Source organism: Periplaneta americana, chromosome 3 (assembly GCF_040183065.1).
Source record: "Periplaneta americana isolate PAMFEO1 chromosome 3, P.americana_PAMFEO1_priV1, whole genome shotgun sequence".
Classification (NCBI taxonomy): domain Eukaryota; kingdom Metazoa; phylum Arthropoda; class Insecta; order Blattodea; family Blattidae; genus Periplaneta; species Periplaneta americana.
In genome coordinates, this window is record NC_091119.1 from 40986358 (window position 1) to 41006649 (window position 20292).

A 20292-nucleotide genomic window follows, 5' to 3' on the forward strand; every position below is an offset into this window, starting at 1 on the left:
CCCCTTCTTGGCCACGGATTTACTTTTTTTTACTTTTACCATGATATGAATTGAAAATGTTACCTCAGAAATTTAATTTCTCGTTGCGTTATATTATGATCTTTAACATATTTATAACATAAAGGAAGTAAAAAAATAAAAATTACTTCACATTTAGGAATAATTAAATGGTGCTTTCGAAGAGAAATAATGTTTCGTACTCTTTTCCTTTTTTTTTTTCTTTTTTAAGAAAACAAAAAAAATATTTATAGTTAGTTCGTCTTCTTTAAGTCTATAAACTTCATCTCTGTACTTGCGGATGTTTATACATATAATAATGGCATTTAATTCCATTCTATAATTGCTTCCTTTGTCCAAAGGAAAATACTCGTAAATCTTTTTTCACTAGAAATATAAACATAAATAAATGAGAGTAAATTAAAAGTAAAAACTTTATTATAATCCCGGTTGGCGTATTTCATTTGATATAGACGAGAATCAAACATCAGATACTCTGATTCGTTTTATATTTGAAAGAACGTAATGTGACCTAATAGTATTCTAGGAGGAGACATCAATGAGCGATCAGAACAGAAACACTTCGCGACCAGATTTGAAGTGTTGTTAAAACAAAATTGATAGTGTCGTCAAACAATAAAATTCAACTAATGATGGGTGTTTAAAAAGGAAGATAACTAGGTCAAGTCTGTCAAACGAAGAGCTTGTTTCTTGTCTTCAAATTAACATGATAAACTGCATGAAATATGCTAAGATTCTTGTCTTAAAATAGGCATTACACATAATTATCTGAATGAAACCTGTTAATATTTTAATGTAAATACATGGAATTAAAAAATAGTAATTAACTTTATCTTCTAAGTTACTAATACAGAAACTTTCAGTACTTACTGCACGTCCATACACAGAAATAACGAAGTTTGTAGTGATGTGCAGCAGAAAGAGACCTGTAAAACAAAAATACATTATTTTAGAGTTAAACATAACTTTGTACGGAGCTGTGCAACATCAAACATTTCGGAGCTAGAAATAATAATGATAATGCTTCATTTTTTCTGGCAAAATAAAGGCCGTGAGGCCTTCTCTTCCACTCAACCAGAGGGTAAAAAGGAAATACATAATAATATAATGTCAGTACAACAGAAAGTTAAAGTTATACCTAAGACAAGATCTAAACAGAAAAAATATGCATAAGCCAGAAGATTATCGAACTTAAATACTTACTTAATCTAGATGACAAAATAAATTATATGATTACTTTATAAACCAGTTACAATTGTGAATTTTAATATGTACCCTGAGACACTGTGCGTTGTAAAATAAAATGTTTCATTTTGGACTTGAAAGCGTCTAAGGTCGGGCAGCCCCTAACATCTGCAGGTAATAAATTCCAAGAATAGATAGAGTCCATTGTAAAAGACGAAGAATGCGCAGAAGTCCTGTGGACAGGAACTGACAACAGAGTGTCGTGTCGTGACCGTGTATACAGATTATGACATCATTATCAGGAATATTTATCTTGAATCCGTTACCAAGAGCAATTTTCAATAAAATCGTATAAAAAGATGATAAACAGAGAAAAGAAACTGAAGTGCATGTTCTAGTAAGAGGATCCGGCCTATGGGAAAAATCTATGTGAGCTCCAAGCCGGTAGGCCACTTGTCTCACTCCGTTCGTCGCCGTTCTATTGGAGAAACGAGGAAGATACTGAAAGAAAAACTCCGAAAATGGGCGTAATGTGTTAGGTACCATATAGCGGGTAGAAATGGCGCAGAATATAATCTGAAACATGGTTCAACAGTAGCAGTGCGGAGAAACCTATGATGCTAGCCATACTGAGGAGAGTATCTCACTACTTAGCCGGGTTCGAGTCCCAATAGGATAATGGAGTTTTAGACAAGCGGTAGCTTTGAGTCATATAATAGTGGCAGAAAATAATTCCTGCAAAATATTAATTCATTAAAGCGGTTTTTATTGCTGAAGATGTTTATAGTAATGATGACGATTATGATACTGATTCTTTAATACGAAATAATAACTTTAAAAACAAATCTATATTATATATATAATTTGAACTGGTAATGGAAATTACGGGAAAACGGCTGAACGGATTTTTATGAGTGACCTCTCATTTTCATGCCTGGCATCCAAAGTTTTGCGGAAAAGTAGTAGTTTTCAGTGAAATGTCAATTTTCCTACATAATTTTCCTATTTCCCAAAATCCATCTGTTATCAGTTTTCAGAACTAATTTTATTGAATCACGGCCGACTTGATTGAATTTCAGAACAAAACACACACTACAATAAACAAAAGCCTATTACACAAAGGCCATGACCTGCAGGATTGCCGACATATTTAGAGCTCAATTCAATTTGTTATTAAAAACTGATTCTGCAATGTATAATTTTCTGAGTACAGCTGTGTATTGGATATTCAAATCTACGAAACTTGAGGTGGTTTGATGAGATTATTACCATTAGAAATTAAATATTATCATAGTTAGTATCATGATGCGTCTATTCTTCATTAATTGTACATAATATTGATGCTATATTGATGACATGAAAGTGAAACTTTTGAGGTTATGTCAGTAAATGTAGAGAATATCTTAATCTAGATCTTCATTTCCATAATTTACTGAGTGACTGCTATATATAACTACAAAACTTAAGTAAGATAATAATATTGTTATTAAAAATAAAATATTTTTATACTTATTAAACCAGTGGGGTTGGGTCTTTTTCATATACTTAATGGCGGTGTAGTGTAGATATTGATATGGGTCATTGTCTTCAGTATTGGCTCGAGAGAGCGCAAAAATTACAGTTCCTAAGGAAAGATAAAAAGGTATTACTTACTGATAAAATAAGAGGCCTAGAAAATTTTGTAGTCTCCAGATCATTTCAGCAAGATCTCTTAGTAGGATAAAATGATTTTACGCTCTAAATTTCAAGTTCTACATGCAGCAGCTATACGAAAATGCTATTGTTCGAAAGCTTAGCAAACCTGACATTTTTTTAAATTTTGCCTACAATCCACAATGACCTGAAATAGCTACTGCTATCGTCCTGACATTGATACTTGCGTTTTCGCGTTGAAACTCAAAAACTGAAGTTGGATAGGTTCAAGAAAAAGTATTTGGCCTAAAAAAATCCATTCACAGGGAGTAGGTTTCATTATTATGGAAGCAAATAACTATCAAAAAGACAAGTATTCTTCATTGAAAATAAATCTGAAAAAATTTTATTTGAACGTCTAACGAACTTAGTTTGCAGCAGCATTTGCTGCACAAGCCACTAGTATACTTTATTTCTATGTCGCTATCTTCTTAAGTCGATTCTGAGCTCATTAACAGAAGTTATTTTGCATATTTTTTTTTTAGATTATCTTTGACGTATAAGAGGACAACTCAATAAGAAAGTGTAACGTGAGTTGTTTCTTGAAATTATTTTGTAATATAAATGGCGACGCTGTTATTCCCGGGTGACTCCTCCTCTTTGCTTACGTCTTAGGAAGTCAAGGCTCTATAAAGTCTAGGTAGGTATTATCGTTCGCCATTTTTGTTCTTTTGTTGCCGAGCTACCAGACGAGGGATCTATTTGCCACACCGTTAAACATTATCATGTCGTAGCTCCTATGATAATAAATCAAACGCACTGTAATTCAGCAAATAATTGAGCGGCAAATAACGTCCTCGTGTGCTTTCTGCGAACGCCAACGAAAGAGCCAAAATGGCGGGCGATTATATATTAAGTATTTATCCAGCCTTAGGAAATGCTTAACATCTTCATAAGCGAATCACAAGACGCACACGTTTAAATGTAGCCGACCTGCAACGTGATTGGCTGCCGGAAATTAGAGCGACGGGACTATAGCACAACCTTTTCTTCCGTAAATATTACACTCTTTTCATAATGTTAAATCACTCAGTAACTGTACATTACGAACATGACACAATGATTAAGCAATGCTATCAGTTGTCTGGACCAATATATTTTTTTTTTATTCTCGAAATCCAAATATATCTATACAGAAATATTTTTAGATGTTAACGCCACTGAACAGCTTGATGAACATTAATCCCCAATATGCTCAGTCAGTAACATTGAAACATTCTTTGCAGAACGAAAAGTTACATTTGTTCGGATCAAATTTCTGCACATTTAAAGGACAAAACTAAAATTCTGTAAATCATTTATTATTTTTCATAATACACTGCTCTCTTAAACTAACTGAGCATTTTTTGTGTTGCAGGGAAGAAGTGGCGAAGTCTTACGCCACAGGATCGCCGACCCTACGTGGAAGAAGCAGAGCGTCTGCGCGTTATCCACATGCAAGAACACCCCAACTACAAGTACCGACCGCGACGCCGGAAACATAACAAACGGGGAGGGCCTTCTCCTTCAGGGGTTCCTGCCTCGACCTCCAGCAACGGTTCCAACGGCAACACAGCTACTACCGGCGCCGTGGGGGCGCCCGCAAACAGGCGTACCAATCAGCACCACCTGCACCAATCTCAATCCCCCATCCACCAGCTGCACCACCAACAGAAACTCCAGACTCAGGCCCACCAATTATCGTACCAATCCTACCAACACCCCCACAACATCGCAAGTTACTCCCCTCTCCTTCAGCAACACCAGTCATACCAACATCTCTACTCAAAAAACTCCAGCACGGCGAATGTGATGTTTGGTTCTCCTTACACCCCTATAATGCACACCCCTGAGGCTTCTCCTACTGGCAGTCCGGAGCCAGACTCTTTGCGGATAAGTCTAAGCAACAGGGTGAGTAATACGTCGTCGCCCCTGCTGCAGCAGCCACAGCATCAGCCCCAGCAGCAGGCACAGCAGCAGGCGGAGGCTAGTGAACCCCCACAACTGCCTTCAACGCCGCAGCCCCCACAACCGCACCCTTCGGGTCAGAGTTCCTCGTCAGCCAGTACCGCCGCGTCGAGTTTGATCGAGGACGTGAACACCGCGGCGCTGCCGACGCCCGAGATGTCGCCGATGGACCAGGACAAAGACAACTTCCAGTTCAGCGGCGGGAGCGAGGACAAGAGACCGGCGACCTGCAGCACCACCACGACCACCACGTCTTCCATCGGGTACCACCACCTACCGTTCCACCGACAGACGACCCTGTCCAGCTACGGCGGGTCGCTGCTGCACCCCCACCCCCACCACCATCACCATCATCACCACCAGCCTCAGAACGCCCTGACGGCAACAATGGGGCTGAGCAACGGGATGATGATGATGTGCACGAACCAAAGACTCCTGGACAGCTACGAGCACAGCGGGATGGTGACCGGCACGTTCTACCCGCCCGTGGCGACGTCGCAAGACAACCAGCAGCTGGGAAGCAGCAGCAGCACCAGCAGCAGTAGCAGCAGCAGCAGCCACCAGCTGTACTCCACACCCAGCACCACCGCCTCGTACCTGGCGAGCACGGCCAGCACCAACGTGGTGTACGGCAGCAGCTCGGCAGTGCTACCTACCTCGCCCAGTGGCAGCCACTACTCCTGCAACAGTCCAGTGGGAACCGCACATTCGCTGAGGACGACTACCGATGGGTACACAGGTCAGTCCTCGGTTACTTCAAATTGTAAATATCTGCGATATTGTTAAGTCGGATTTTATATAGATAAAATATTAAGGTGATATCACAGTCTAGTATATACAGTCACGAAGCTCAATACGTAGGGAATATGCATCCATAGATAGTTGCTAGCCACTAGGATCGCTACTATCGCCTCATCACACACAATGTGAAACAGTACCGGCACAGTCTATTGTTCCTAGTACCCTCATCAACTCAAGCTTCGTGACTGTATATACTAGACTGTGGTGACATGGGAATACGAGCGTAATAGTGAAAAGGAAGCAGGTTAAAGAAAGTAAAATGGAAAGTAATAAAATAAAAGAGAACTAGAAATAGAAAACAAACATTGGAAGAAAGAATGTACAATAAAAGTTAGGCATGAGAAAATGTAAAAGAGACGAAGAAGAACAGCAGCAGAGGAACCAACAGTTCCGGTATACAGGTTGATTCATGAGCATATTCCAGAAATTAACAATTCATTTTTAATATGATCAGCTAAGCCCAATACTAATGTTGTTATATAACAATATGTTAAATCTTTCAATCTTATAATGTTGTATTATTCTACAAACGTTTTCACCCTCCTAGGGGCACCATCAGGTATATACAATAGTGTTTACAACATAAAATATCTAAAATCAATTAAAAGAATATGACCACATGTTCAAAGTAATGCATCATAGTAGAATAATAATATGTTTAGAATATCAAGCATAGTGTGCAATTGAACAAAATATTAGAATGAGCATACAAATTATACACTAAGGCATGACCAGGACAAAATATTAAAATCACAGGCCTAAATGGCTCTAAATTGTTTGTTATGTTGATAGTATAGAGAATGCAATATGTTTAATTATAATTTAGTGCTAAAACATAAAAGTTGAGTCCTAATATAAGATTAATATACTATCGTAGAGGTTAACTATCTCATTGTTTGGACACATTATGCTTATGGCAAATGAACTTTCATTAATAAAATTATGTATTTAAAGAACATATTATGCGTAAGCGTGTGCATTAATATAACATTATACGTTGAACAATAATAGTATCACGTCTGCATTATAACTAACCATATAACATACTATTATTGCAGAAAATTAATATCTTCAGGCTGGCTTCAAGAAGCTACAGATTTTAAGAAAAATTCTAATAAAGCAGTACGTAATATCTGTAAACAGAGAGCAAAATGCAAGTATCATAGCTCAATAATGCCACTTAATGGTCCTGAATCATTGTATTAAATAATATTAACAATAAAATTATTACAAATTTATTACTGTATATGAATGGTTATGTTCATAATTACACTGTAGGTTTCTTTTTAAGTTTATTACTCCTTTCACTATCAACTTCAGAGATAATTGGCTACTTTTTGGCACCTTGTAGGTGTACAGTTGGCGACATTGGTCTAGAATCTTCTGGAAAATCTGGTCCTAATGTACAATCTTCAGGGGATTACAAGAATGACGTTACTTAATTATTTTCAAATGTGATAGTAACTTGACGAACAAAACACGTTTAGTGCAGTCATTAATGTTAATACGATAGAAACAGAACATACGAGCAGAAAGCACATAAGAAGATTTTGTGTCAATTTCAAGCTATTATGGGTTTACAGAAGAGCGAGGATTTATATAGACGCCATTAATTATGTGTGAACGAGGTTAACACTCTGTTTAAACAGATTATGCCGCGGACGCTTGTTCAAAAACGAATTAACAACGAATTAAGTACCAGAACGTGTCGGAGAGCAATTAAAAAAGAGATACGGCGATTACACAACAAAAGACAATAAATCTCTTGAACGGGCGTTGAAAATTTGAAATTCCTGTCACATCAACAATAATGACTAATAAAAATCACATTTCGATAACAATAATTCCTCTAAGACTTTGTTAGACTTGCAACATCCCTCCAGCAACTGCCGACTAATTGGTGATAGGCAGGCCGAAGTCCAAAATCTCAGATTTAACGCCGCGTGGAAATCACTGCCGTGAAATGGAATCTCGCATACAACATGGAGATTTGTGACGTTAGCATTAAGTTATGTGGTGTAACAAAGAGAATAATAATAAGAAAATTTTATTATGAAGAGATATGATTAGTGTGACAAATATTCTCAATATTAATCTTACACCTATCGTAACAATTCAGTTCCTTTATCTTATTCGGAAACTATGACCTTTTGTAGTTTATTTTCGTTAAGCTTAACCTATATGTTACTTAAAGGACAAAAATATTTTCAGAAATAAAATAAATATATCGGTAAAGTTAAAATCAACCCCAAAATAGGAAATTTATCCTTTGAAAAGGTGGAAAAATTCAAATACATTGGAGTAACAGTAAATGAAGACCAAGAGAAAACAAATACAAATTATACAGGGACATCATTTTATTTTTACTTCAATTTTTATTGTAACTGAGTTTTTGAATGTACTTCATTCCCACCCCCTCTACTAGTAAACTTCCAACCGTTCCCCACACAGAACCAAGGCCGCGTATGCGGTCATAGTAAGCAGTACTGAGTTAGTGAGTATAGTACGTTCCAGAAATATATTCGCGTTTTCCAGTGACGAAAGAACTTTCAATATTGAATCATATTTTCGCACAGGTACTGTCATCCGTTTGCTTACGTCGCGTCCCGGTTTCCCCCACCCGCTTCTGCTCGCTTCTCTGTAAAGGCTAGTGGCTAGGCTGTCTTAGCTCTTTTCCGAAAACATTAATTTCTGTTAGGAATTGGACGTTTACGTAATATTATACAACTGTTTAAAATAACTTAAATAAAGGGGCCTCGTTAAGTAATTAACTGTCATGTGATTTCCCCTCTTTCTACGATCCTGCGACATAACCACTTGGACGGACAGTATCTTTTCGGATTGCGCAGAAGTGAAGATTGAATTTACAGTACGTAAAGTACTCTTTTATAGAATAGGTACAGAATTCTTTCAACATGAGTTACTAGTATGAATGCCGAAACTGGTAATTGGAACTGGTACAATAGTCTATAGGGCGATAATATGCACAAAAGAACTGAAGTCTGTATCGAAATGAACAGCCACCATTTTCAAAAATGTGTTTAAATATCCATATTATGATTATTTTTCAATTTAACTTCATTCTCTATATTGTACGCTAATGTGCTGTAGATAGTATAATATACACTGCATAATGAATACGTCCGAATGTATAGCTCAATTCGTGAGTAAAACACTTATTGTTAATACAGTATTGTATTTTGTTTAAACAAAAACCTAATGAAAATTATCAAACTCAAAATCGCGATATTTTCTAGTTTACTTAAATGGATGAACTACTTTTCTTACCTCCTATACCTAGTAAAGTGATCTCTTTGTATTTTACGCCACTGTCATCGAACTCCAGTCGTGGAAGGAATGGCAAACTGTGTTTACGGTTGTGAACCTTTAATCCAAAGGTATGGCCAGGTTAATATTAAAAATATTAGTAAAAATAAAATGATGTCCCTCGTAGATGATGCTTGAAATGAAAGAAGAGCAATGGAGGAAATAACCTGAGGAAACGAGAGACAAGAAAAAGGAAAAAAGAGGAGAAAGTGAGAGAGACTGAGAAAGATATAGAGGAAGTGATTTTGGTAATAAAAAATTACAAATAAAAACTATGAGAAGGAAGTTTAGAAAGGGGAGAGGGAAGGAGAAAAAATAGAGAAGGAACAGGTAATTATGAGGGGAGACAGTAGAAGGAACTGCAGGATGAGGAGGTGGCGATGAAGAGATAATAATGAAGAGAACTAAGGAGGGAAGATGAGAAATAAGAAGAACTAGGCTATAGGGAAGCTTAAGATGAAAACGAAGAAGATGGATGGAAAGAAGAAAAAAGGCGAAATGACGTACAAAAGGACATTGAAGATAATCTGTTGGAAGAATACAGTTTGTGTAATTTAAAGAGCGTGTTAAGCAGCAGTTAATGAGCGAGTTGCGGAGACAGAGGAAGATCGCGGCGCGCGACACACACGTCCTGGGGGAGCGAGCGGGTCTGCGATGGTCACGACAAGACTCGAGCTCGGCCCGCCTCGCAGGGGGAGGCGCGCGTCACGAAGCTAGCAACAGATCCAAACGTGTGGCCCCGACCCGGGCCGAAATCCCGCAGCAGTAGTCGCGTCGCCATGACGACTGTGTCGCCTGCAACAGCGGCTCAACACTCCAACTACACAGACTTCCAGACTACAACAATGTTACAGATTTTTCCTTTAAAAAGTGGCGCTTTCCAAAGACGATTAGAACGGCATCCAGCCCTGCGACTATAGAAACTTTTTGTAGTGATCTATTTGAAATATTTAATGATAGGCTATCCCCTGGTCTGTGTTTCATTCATTTACTGTTCTGCCCAAGGGCAGGTCTTTCATTGCAAACCCAGCTTTCTCCAATCTTTCCTATTTTCTGCCTTCCTCTTCGTTTCCTCATATGATCCATATATCTTAATGTCGTCTATGATCTGATATCTTCTTCTGCCCAGAACTCTTCTCCCGTTTACCATTCCTTCCAGTGAATCCTTCAGTAGGCACTTTCTTCTCAGCCAGTGACCCAACCAATTCATTTTTCTCTTCCTGATCAGTTTCAGCATCATTATTTTTTCATCCACTCTTTCCAACATACTTTCATTTCTTAATCTGTCTGTCCACTTCACACGTTCCATTCTTCTCCATATCCACATTTGAAATGCTTCTATTCGCTTCTCTTCACTTCGTTGTAATGTCCATGTTTCTACCCCATACAATGCCACACTCCATATAAAGCACTTCACTAGTCTCTTCCTTAGTTATTTTTCCAGAGGTCCGCAGAAGATGCTCCTTTTTCTACTAAAAGCTTCCTTTGTCATTGCTATCCTCCTTTTGACTTCCTGGCTGCAGCTATAGTACACCCTAAGTATTTGAAGCTGTCCACTTGCTCTACTGCCTTGTATAGAATTCGCAAGTTTATCTTCTGTATTTTTCTTCCTATGACCATGCTCTTCGTCTTATTTGTATTTATCTTCATCCCATACTGCTCACAGCTGTCATTTAGCTCCAGTAGCATATCCCTTAGTATCATCTCCTCTTCTGCTAACAACGCCATATCATCAGCAAATCTTATGCACTTTATTCTTCTTCCTCCTCCTACTATCACGCCTCCCATGTTCTGAAAACAGTTCTTCACTAAATCCTCCAAGTAGATGTTGAACAGGGTAGGTGATAAAGAACATCCTTAATGTACTCCTCTCTCTGTTTCACTTCCTTCTGACATTTCTTCTCCTATCCTGACTTTAACTCGTTGTTTCATATATCTTATTAAAATACTCTGCAACATTGTGGACGAAGCCTTGATAAACCAACTGAGCAATGCGACAGAAAACACGCCAGAGAAGCAATTAGAATAATGTCGAACATATAGGCTACTGCATTTTTTAAATTATTTTTACGCAGTTAAACCTGTCTCTAACGGAACCTGTAATAAACGAAATTCTGTATATAAAGGAATTTTTTCATGGTCTCGTGAAAATAGCTATGTAAACAGTACTTAGCATAAACTGTCCAACAAGGAAAATGAAAGGAAAATAAATACTACATCGGAAAGCAGGCTTCTTGAATTCACTTATCTATAGCTAATTAAAAATTAATGTGGAAAATCAACGCAGTATAGTCTTAGAAAAACGTTTTGTCGCACAGACACTTTATAAGTCCCAGAAAGGAGGCAGTGCGCATGATCAGACATACAACGAAACAAAACTAATCTTATTATCTCAACTATTCGTTCTCGTGTGAACCAGGTCGCTCGTCCTCTGATCATATGCAAACAAAGTTGTCCTGGTCTATCAACTGACTTCCCTTTCCCAACATTCACAGTAGTTAGACCTGACCAGGCACCATTCAGTATGCTGGAAAGGCGTTGTACACTGAATATATTTCACGAAGTGACAGAAATGACAATGAATAGTAAGGGCGGGAGATTTTTATTTTATTGCTGAGTAATTTGGTTTCTGCACCTGTATCAACAGAAGTAAAACGTGCATAAATACAGGGACATCATTTTATTTTTACTAACATTTTTTAATATTAACCTAGCTATACCTTTAGAGAACCGGAAACACCGTTCGCTACCCCTTTCCACGGCTGGAGTTCGATGATACTGGAGTAAAACAAAAACAAATCACTTTACTAGGTATAGGAGGGAAGAAAAGTACTTAATCCATTTACGTAAACTAGGAAATATCGCTATTTTGAGTTCGATAATTTTCATTAGGTTTTGTTTAATCAAAATGCAGTATTAACAATAAGTGTTTTTACTCACGAACTGAGTTATCCATGCGAACGTATTTATTATGCAGTGTATATTATACTGTCTACAGCACATTAGCGTACAATTTAGAGAACGAAGTTAAATTGAAAAATAATCATAATATGGATATTTAAACACGCATTTGAAAATGGTGGCCGTTCATTTCGAGACAGTCTTCAGTTCTTTTGTGCATATTATCTCACTATAGACTATTGCATCTAATTCCAATTTCCAGTTTCGTCCTTCGTACTAGTAACTCATGTTGAAATAATTCTGTACCTTCTCTATAAAAGAGTACCTTTCTTACTGCAAATTCAATCTCCACTTCTGCCCGAACCGCACAGATAAAATTACTCAGACATGCTATCTACTGTCCGTCCAAGTGGTTATGCCGCAGGATCGTAGAAAGGGGGGAAATCACGTGACAGTTAATTACTTAACGAGGCACTTTTAAGTTATTTTAAACAGTTGTATAGTATTACGTAAACGTCCAATTCCTAACAGAAATTAATGTTTTCAGAAAAGAGCTAAGACAGCCCAGCTTTTACAGAGGGGCGTACAGAAGCAGGTGGGGGAAATCGGGATGCGACGTAGGCTAACGGACAGTACCTGTGCGAAAATATGATTCAATATTGAAAGGTCTTTCGTCACTGGAAAACGCGAACATATTTCTGGAACGTACTATACTTACTAACTCAGTGCTGTTTACTATATGCGGCCTTGATTCTGTCTGGAGGACAGTTGGAACTTCATTAGTAGAAGGGGTGGGAGTGAAGTACATTAAAAAATTCAGGTACAATAAAAATTGAAGTAAAAATAAAATTATGTCCCTGTATATAATAGGACATCCTCTATATTCTATAATAGGGGTCTTCAAATGGCAGACTCCGGTCCGCATCCGGACCACGAAGCCTTTTTCTCCGGATCTCCACCGTTTACACGATGTCCAGGGTAAAAAGTAGAGATGAACAACGATCGAGAAAGCAAGACTTACAGCGCCCGCAAAGCCGAAAACCCGCACGACAATGTTGTATAGGTCGCGTCGTTGACGTAAAGACTGCTTGTGAGTGTTCCGAGATGTCGAGATTGATCACTCCCGAAGTCCCGAACGTCAAGCAGCCTTGAATCGCCACAGTTGTTTGTACCTGACTGAACTTTTATCTACTTTGGCAACTGTTATATATGTATAAACACTCAAGTAGCCTATTTGAAACATCTTCTCTACCTTTCAGTGTATAATAATCCGTTCCCCAGTCTTTATTTAATTATTAGGTCCTTATTAAAAGGCTAGGAATTTTCGTTTCTTATGTTTGAGATCAAGTGTGCAATCTGAAGTAAAATGATAATAATGTTATGTTTTATGTTTCTTAGAAATGCAAATTTATTTGAGAATTTGTTTTCTATTTATATAACCATAAGTAATATCATGTAATAGAACCAGAAAATTCTGATAACTAAGAAGATACTGTTCTGTTTTGTCTTTTTATATCATTTAAACATTCATAGTGTTATTTATTTCAATGATGTATGTTATTCTAAGTTACGAAATCTTTCTACGCCAACCAAATGCTATTTCGAGAATGATGAGCGAGACTCGAAGCGCATGAGAATGACGAGACGAGACTCGAAAGACAAATGCAACGAACACAGCGAGCGAGAGCGGCAGTTAGTTTTGTTCATCTCTAATATACGGAATTAAAATTTGGAGCGAGTCTTGATGTAAGTCCACCTGTATGTAGGCAACAATTTCACACAACTTTCCACAAGTAGCATATATATACAGGGGCTCTTATTTACTGCACATGCACAGTGTGTTGTAAGGAAAACATAGAGTAAGGAAGCTATAAATTTTATTAGAATTCAATCAGAGGTAAGAAAATGTTATGGAATGAAAGTTAAGAAGAAAAAGTTACGAAAAATGTAGTTGAGAAGAATATTACGAAAAAGAAGTTAAGAATAAACATTTATTAAGAAATAAATATAAGTCAAAAGTTTAGAAGATAGTGAAGAACTAGATGATGATGATGGTGATAATGACGACTTACGAACAATCGGTTTGATAGTTTGAAAAATGAAGAAAATGATAAGAAATATGAATTAACAAGTTAAGATTAAATGAGAGATTTGAGGAAAGTTAAGAAGATTTTAAAGACAGTGTTAAGAAGAATGTGAAAATAAATGAAGAAAAAGGAATTTTAAAAGTTTAGAAGATAGTGAAGAAGTAAATGATGATGATGATGATGATGATGATGATGATGATGACGACGACGACTTACGAACAATCGGTTTGATAGTTTGAAAAATTAAGAAAATGATGAAATAAGAAATATGAATTAACAAGTTAAGATTAAATTAAAGATTTGAAGAAAGTTGACACGATTTTAAAGATAGTGTTAAGAAGAACATGAAAATAAGTGAAGAAAAAGTAATTAAAAAGTGATGAATACAATTTTATGGAGAGAAGAGCAAGTTTAAAAAGTCCGAAGTTAAGGAGAAAAAATAAATTAAGCAAAAAAGCACGACGATGACAATGACGATGATACCTACGAAACTCTGTAGGCTAATCATCCATAGCTTGCGAAATGCGGACGGAGCAGAGAGGAGATTTCGCTGTTGGATCTGACTGCAGGTAGAAAGCCAGACCAGGACAACGCCCTGTATCAATTAATAATGTACGTTCACTCGATATTCCAAACCCCTCGAGACTAATTTTGCAACGCTCCGAGACAAGCCAAGTGAAATAATGAGTACAAGTATGGATTCACTTCGATAAGGCAAGATAATCACATGAATACACTATATATTTTGCTTCATTTGCCATGCCCGAACAATTCAATTGGTTGCAGCACACAGTTGAACTAGCAAATGTCTACAAATGCTGTTATTACTACTTACAAAATTTAGTGTAAACTGAGTAACAATAACAAGACTTGGTAACTGATGGCTATAGTTGTCAATCGCTGTGGAGTAACAGTTAGCACGTCTGAACGTGAAACGAGCGGACTCGGGTTCAAATCCTGGTTGAGACAAGTTACCTGGTTGAGGTTTTTCCCGAGCAGAATTGCCGTGTAATTTTCGGGGTTGGACATCGGACTCATTTCGCCATAATAATTACACTTTCCCTTTTTCCTCATTATCTGCTTTCTTATATTTCGGCTTGCACCGATGTAGATTCGGCTGAGGGCCGTCACCGACCTTGGATATGTGGTCATTAGTTGCTGGAGGTAGTGCTCTCCACTGAGCTCGTGGGACCAAGGATGAGGGACTGCGGTGAGGCCTACATGGAAAAGTAAAGGGATCATGTAGTAGGCTGTAGGGGACTTCGGAGGTAAGGGAACTTAGCGTATGACAGCCTGTGATTTTCTTTTGTCCAAGACTGTACATACAAGCATAAATTAATTCATGCATACATGCGCCGAGTCCTTTTAGACGATGACAATGACCGTTCGTACTAAAAGGAATTGTAATAACACGTGAAAAGCAGAAGAGCGATATAAAATGTTCAATTTATCCTTCAAGACGTCGGCCTCGGTAGCGTACTTGATATAGCGCTGGCCTCCTATGCTCGAGGTTGCGGGTTCGATCCTGGGCCAGGTCGATTGCATTTAAGTGTGTTTAAATGCGACAGGCTCATGTCAGTAGATTTACTGGCATGTACAAGAACTTCTGCGGGACAAAATTCCGGCACACTGGCGACGCTGATATAACCTCTGCAGTTGCGAGCATCGTTAAATAAACCATAATTAATTAATCCTTCAGGTCTAAGAGTTAAGTTGTATGTGAACATGCATAGCAATTTAAACTCGCCGTCTCTTCATTAAATAACTGAGCAAGGCGCTCTATCAGGAACGACGGTACATACATACATACATACATACATACATACATACATACATACATACATACATACATACATACATACATACATACAGTCCACACCTGTGGAGTAACGGTTAGCGCGTCTGGCCGCGTAACCAGGTGGCCCGGGTTCGATTCCCGGTCGGAGTAAGTTACCTGGTTAAGATTTTTCAGGAGTTTTCCCTCACCCCAATATGAGCAAATGCTGGATAACTATCTGTCCTGAAATTCGGACTCATTTCACCTGCATTATCACCTTCATCCCATTCAGACGCTAAATAACCTAAGATGTTGATAAAACGTCGTAAAATAACCTACTACTACATACGTTACTTACATACATACATACATACAAGCCACCGGCGTAGCTCAGTCGGCTAAGGCACTTGCCTGCCGATCCGGAGTTGCGTACGGGCGCGGGTTCGTTTCCCGCTTGGGCTGATTACCTGGTCGGGTTTTTTCCGAGGTTTTCCCCATCCATAAGGCAAATGTCAGGTAATCTATGACGAATCCTCGGCCTCATCTCGCTATCACCAATCCCATCGATGCTAAATAACCTAGCAGTTGATACAGAGTCGTTAAGTAACCAAGTAAAATATAATAAAATACACACGCACATACATACATACATACATGCATAGGGTACATACATTACACGAATCTGCACGGGCACGAGCTAAGTTCGGTCTGAAGATTTTAAGAAGTTCTCGGACTCGAATCGAGGTCGGGCAGTTTCAATAAGAACTAAATATTTAAGGTTGCTATTCATAGACATTTCGCAGCACGCGCTACGAGCGTACTAAGCTAGCCCCGGTTATCCACTGGTTACTTGTACAGAATTCAAGTCATATCCTATCACTAACACTGGTTTATGAATACGAAAAAAACTGATCATCCACCGGAAATCCGCGCTAAAAATGTCTATGAATACGGCCCTAAGAGACCTTTCCTCGGGTTATGTTATTAAGAAAAACATGTTAATTTTTCATCGAAAACAGGAAATATACAATGGTTATAATTTTTCTGATAAAGTTAGATTTATACTCAGCACCTCTAATATATCGACCGTGTTCTCTTCCTTTCATGAAGAACAATGTTCCTTCTGGCCGCAGAGATAATCGTTTGAACTAGCCCCAGATAAGAACTGCTGTCCATTGAGTCAGTCTCTCCCGCAACACACACGCCGTGGTCATCATGCTCCTAGTCGGACCTGAACCCGCTTCTGCGCTTTAAGGCTGTGGGCTACAATCTTAAATCTGCGACGGGTTGTTCACATCCAGGGGATCTATCTCAGTATCAGCAACCAAAGCCAGTTACAGTTAAAATAATTTACAGGTCTGATTCAGCGTTGTGTAATTTTCCGAGTACAGCTCTATATTGGATATTAACATCTACAAAATTTGTGGTGGTTTGGCGACTTTTACCATTAGAAATAAAATATGATTATAGTTAATGCCATGATGTGACTATTTTTCATTAATTATACATATTAATGCTACTAGTGGCTTGTGCAGCAAATGCTGCAAACTAAGTTCATTAGAAGTTCAAATTAAAATTTTTCAAAATTATTTCCATTGAAGAATACAGACATTTTGGAAGTTATTTGTTTCCATAATAATAAAACATATCCCTCTGAATGGCTTTCTTTGTGCTAAATAATTTTTATTGAACCTATACATCTTCAGTTCTTGGGTTTCATTAAATATATGGAAAAGGCCTATACCACTTGATTAAAAACTATAAAAATATTTCATTTTTAATAACAATATTATCTTACTTAAGTTTTGTATAAACTACTATATAGCCGTCACTTAGTAAATATTATAGAAATGAAGATCTAACTTCAGATATTCTCTACGCCTACTTATATAACCCCAAAAGCTTTCGCTTTCATATCATCAATAAAGCATCAATCTGCATAATAAGTTACAAATACTCACATCATGGCATTCACTATAATAATATTTCATTTTTAATGGTAATAATGTCATAAAAATTCTTAAGTTTTGTAGTTTTTAATATCCAATACACAGATAACTGTACTCAGAAAATTACACACCAGAGAATCTGACCTGAAAATGTTTTTAGTAAATCTTGAAGTTTTTAATAACAAATATTACATAAACATTCTGAAAAAGTCACACAAATGAAGATCGACATATTGGTATTATGATGTCAGAGAATCTGAGCCATCTGAACTCTAAATATGTCGTAGCCTTCGTGTGATATTGTTTATTGTAGTGTGTTTGTGTTTTGCTTTATTCTCTAAAAGCCATTATTTCTGAAAACTGACGACAGATGGATTTTGGAAAATAGGAAAATGATATAGGAAAACTGAAAGTTCACTGAAAACTACTATTTTTTCTGAAAAATTTTGGGTTCCAAGCTTCAAAATGAGGGGTCATTTATTAAAATCCGTTCAGCCGTTTACCCGTAATTTCCATTACCAGTTCAAATTATATATATAGATACTGATGATATGCAAGTGAAAGTTTTGGGGTTATATAAGTAGATGTAGAGAATATCTTAAATTAGATCTTGATATTTTCAATAATTTACTGAGTGGCGGCTACAAAACTTACGTAAGATAATATTGTTAATAAAGATCAAATATTTTTATAGTTATTAATCAAGTGGGGTTGGGTCTTTTTCATATACTTAATGGCGGTGTAGTGTAGATATTCATATGCGTCATTATCTTCGGTATTGGCTCGAGAGAGCGCAAAAATTATAGTTCCTAAGGAAAGACCAAAAGGTATTACTTACTGATTAAGAAAGAGGCCGAAAAACCTACAATCGACAATAACCTGAAACAGCTATTGCTTTACTCCCACATGAAAAACTCACTGATCGTCCTGACATTGTTACTTACGTTTTGGACTTGAAACTCAAAAACTAAGGTGGATATGTTCAAGAAAAAAGTATTTGGCATAAAAAACTATTCAGAGGGAGTATGTTTCATTATTATGGAAGCAAATAACTTCCACAAAGTCTGGTATTCTTCATTGAAAATAAATCTGGAAATTTTTATTTCAACGTCTAATGAACTTAGTTTGCAGCATTTGCTGCACAAGCCAGTAGTATGCTATAATTTTAATAGAACAATAGAAAAAAATTGGCAGTAAAAATAAAATTTCACAATACTAAAATATTGTACAAGATATGAAATTGGACATTGCGACAGTTGTTTTCTTTACGGTCCGACAAGGTTTAATAAACTAGTGTGAGAAATGAAGTTTTGCCAATTAAAGGGACTATTTCGTTTATATGACGTCATTGCATTTTCGACCAGTGAAGTGTAATGAAATTTTGAATTCCAACCAATCACAGTCACACTTTGCGATAATTTTTGCAGCTAGATTTATCGCTATCAATTTATCGCATGGTCGTTCTTTTGTTTAGTCATTGTCGCCAACTGTTCCCCCGTAAATAGATGATCATAAATACATTAAGATGCAACTACACGGTTAAACTTTTCTTTCAACTTTAAAGCAATGAATGCAAGATTAATATTTAATATTAATAAATATATTTACGCAGTGAAGACGACGTTCAAAACGGCGCTCCATGTAGACATAAAATCTTCACACATCTTAATTTAACGTACGTTTTAAACTTGATTCTTTCAATATTCTTCCCAGATTGCATGCATACGCGATTAGAATATTGAACTGTATATATGCAGCCTTAGTTCCGTTACAAACTACAGCGAGAATGCGTTTGTCGAGCTATAAAAATGCTTTCCTGTAGCACGTAGTAACGGTCGAAATAAGGCACAGCTGACACTGGTCGTGCTCACACAGGTAATCTAACCTATAACTGTAGCCTATAAAATACGTCTTCATCTTCCAATTCCATGTCCATTGTAGGCTATCTGAAAAAAATTACATTCCTTCATTCAGATTAGATAACTGCGTTTTCAACAATTCTTCATTTAATTAATGTATTAATCAGGTTACTGTAAATATATTATAAAATTTTAAATTAAATCATGATTTCAGTAGATAATGAAAATGTATTTATATTATAATAATAAGAGAAAAGTGCAGTACATGTAATTAACATTGTTAAACCTGTATTTCGCTTTTCGCAATTGGCATTACTGAATAATAACATCGAATTTCTTTATTGCAGTAATCGATATTCATCTATTTCAACTTCACAATGTCTGAATAGGTTAAGTATTCGTAAATATACAATTATTAACATTTTTTAATCGAATTTTAGGGATATATTATTTACATTTTTATTTTACTCGCGAAATAGTCCTAATAAATGTCACTCGAGGTCGGAGATTTCCCAGATAAATCCACTCGCTTCGCTCGTGGATTTATCGGCAGATCTCAGACCTCTCGTGACATTACTACAGATAACACTAATTTTTGTTAACTAGAGTTTAGATGTGTAACGAGAAAATGTGTCCTTTACACGACACCGATCTTGCTTCTTTTTCAAGAATCTGTGTCATAGACGGAATTCGAACCCAGGGAGTAAATCCACGGTATGTCAAAACTGCTTCATAACCGAGACGTACAC

General features: G+C 37.1%; 1 protein-coding gene across 1 annotated transcript in view; it reads left to right on the forward strand.

The window, feature by feature from the left end:
* Positions 1 to 20292, forward strand: part of LOC138697014 (putative transcription factor SOX-15) — a 203553-nt gene that overhangs the window by 164902 nt on the left and 18359 nt on the right. The window contains exon 3 of the mRNA XM_069822607.1: positions 4253 to 5581. Within this exon, the coding sequence (XP_069678708.1) occupies positions 4253 to 5581 (1329 nt within the window). The remainder of the gene's footprint in view (positions 1 to 4252; positions 5582 to 20292) is intronic.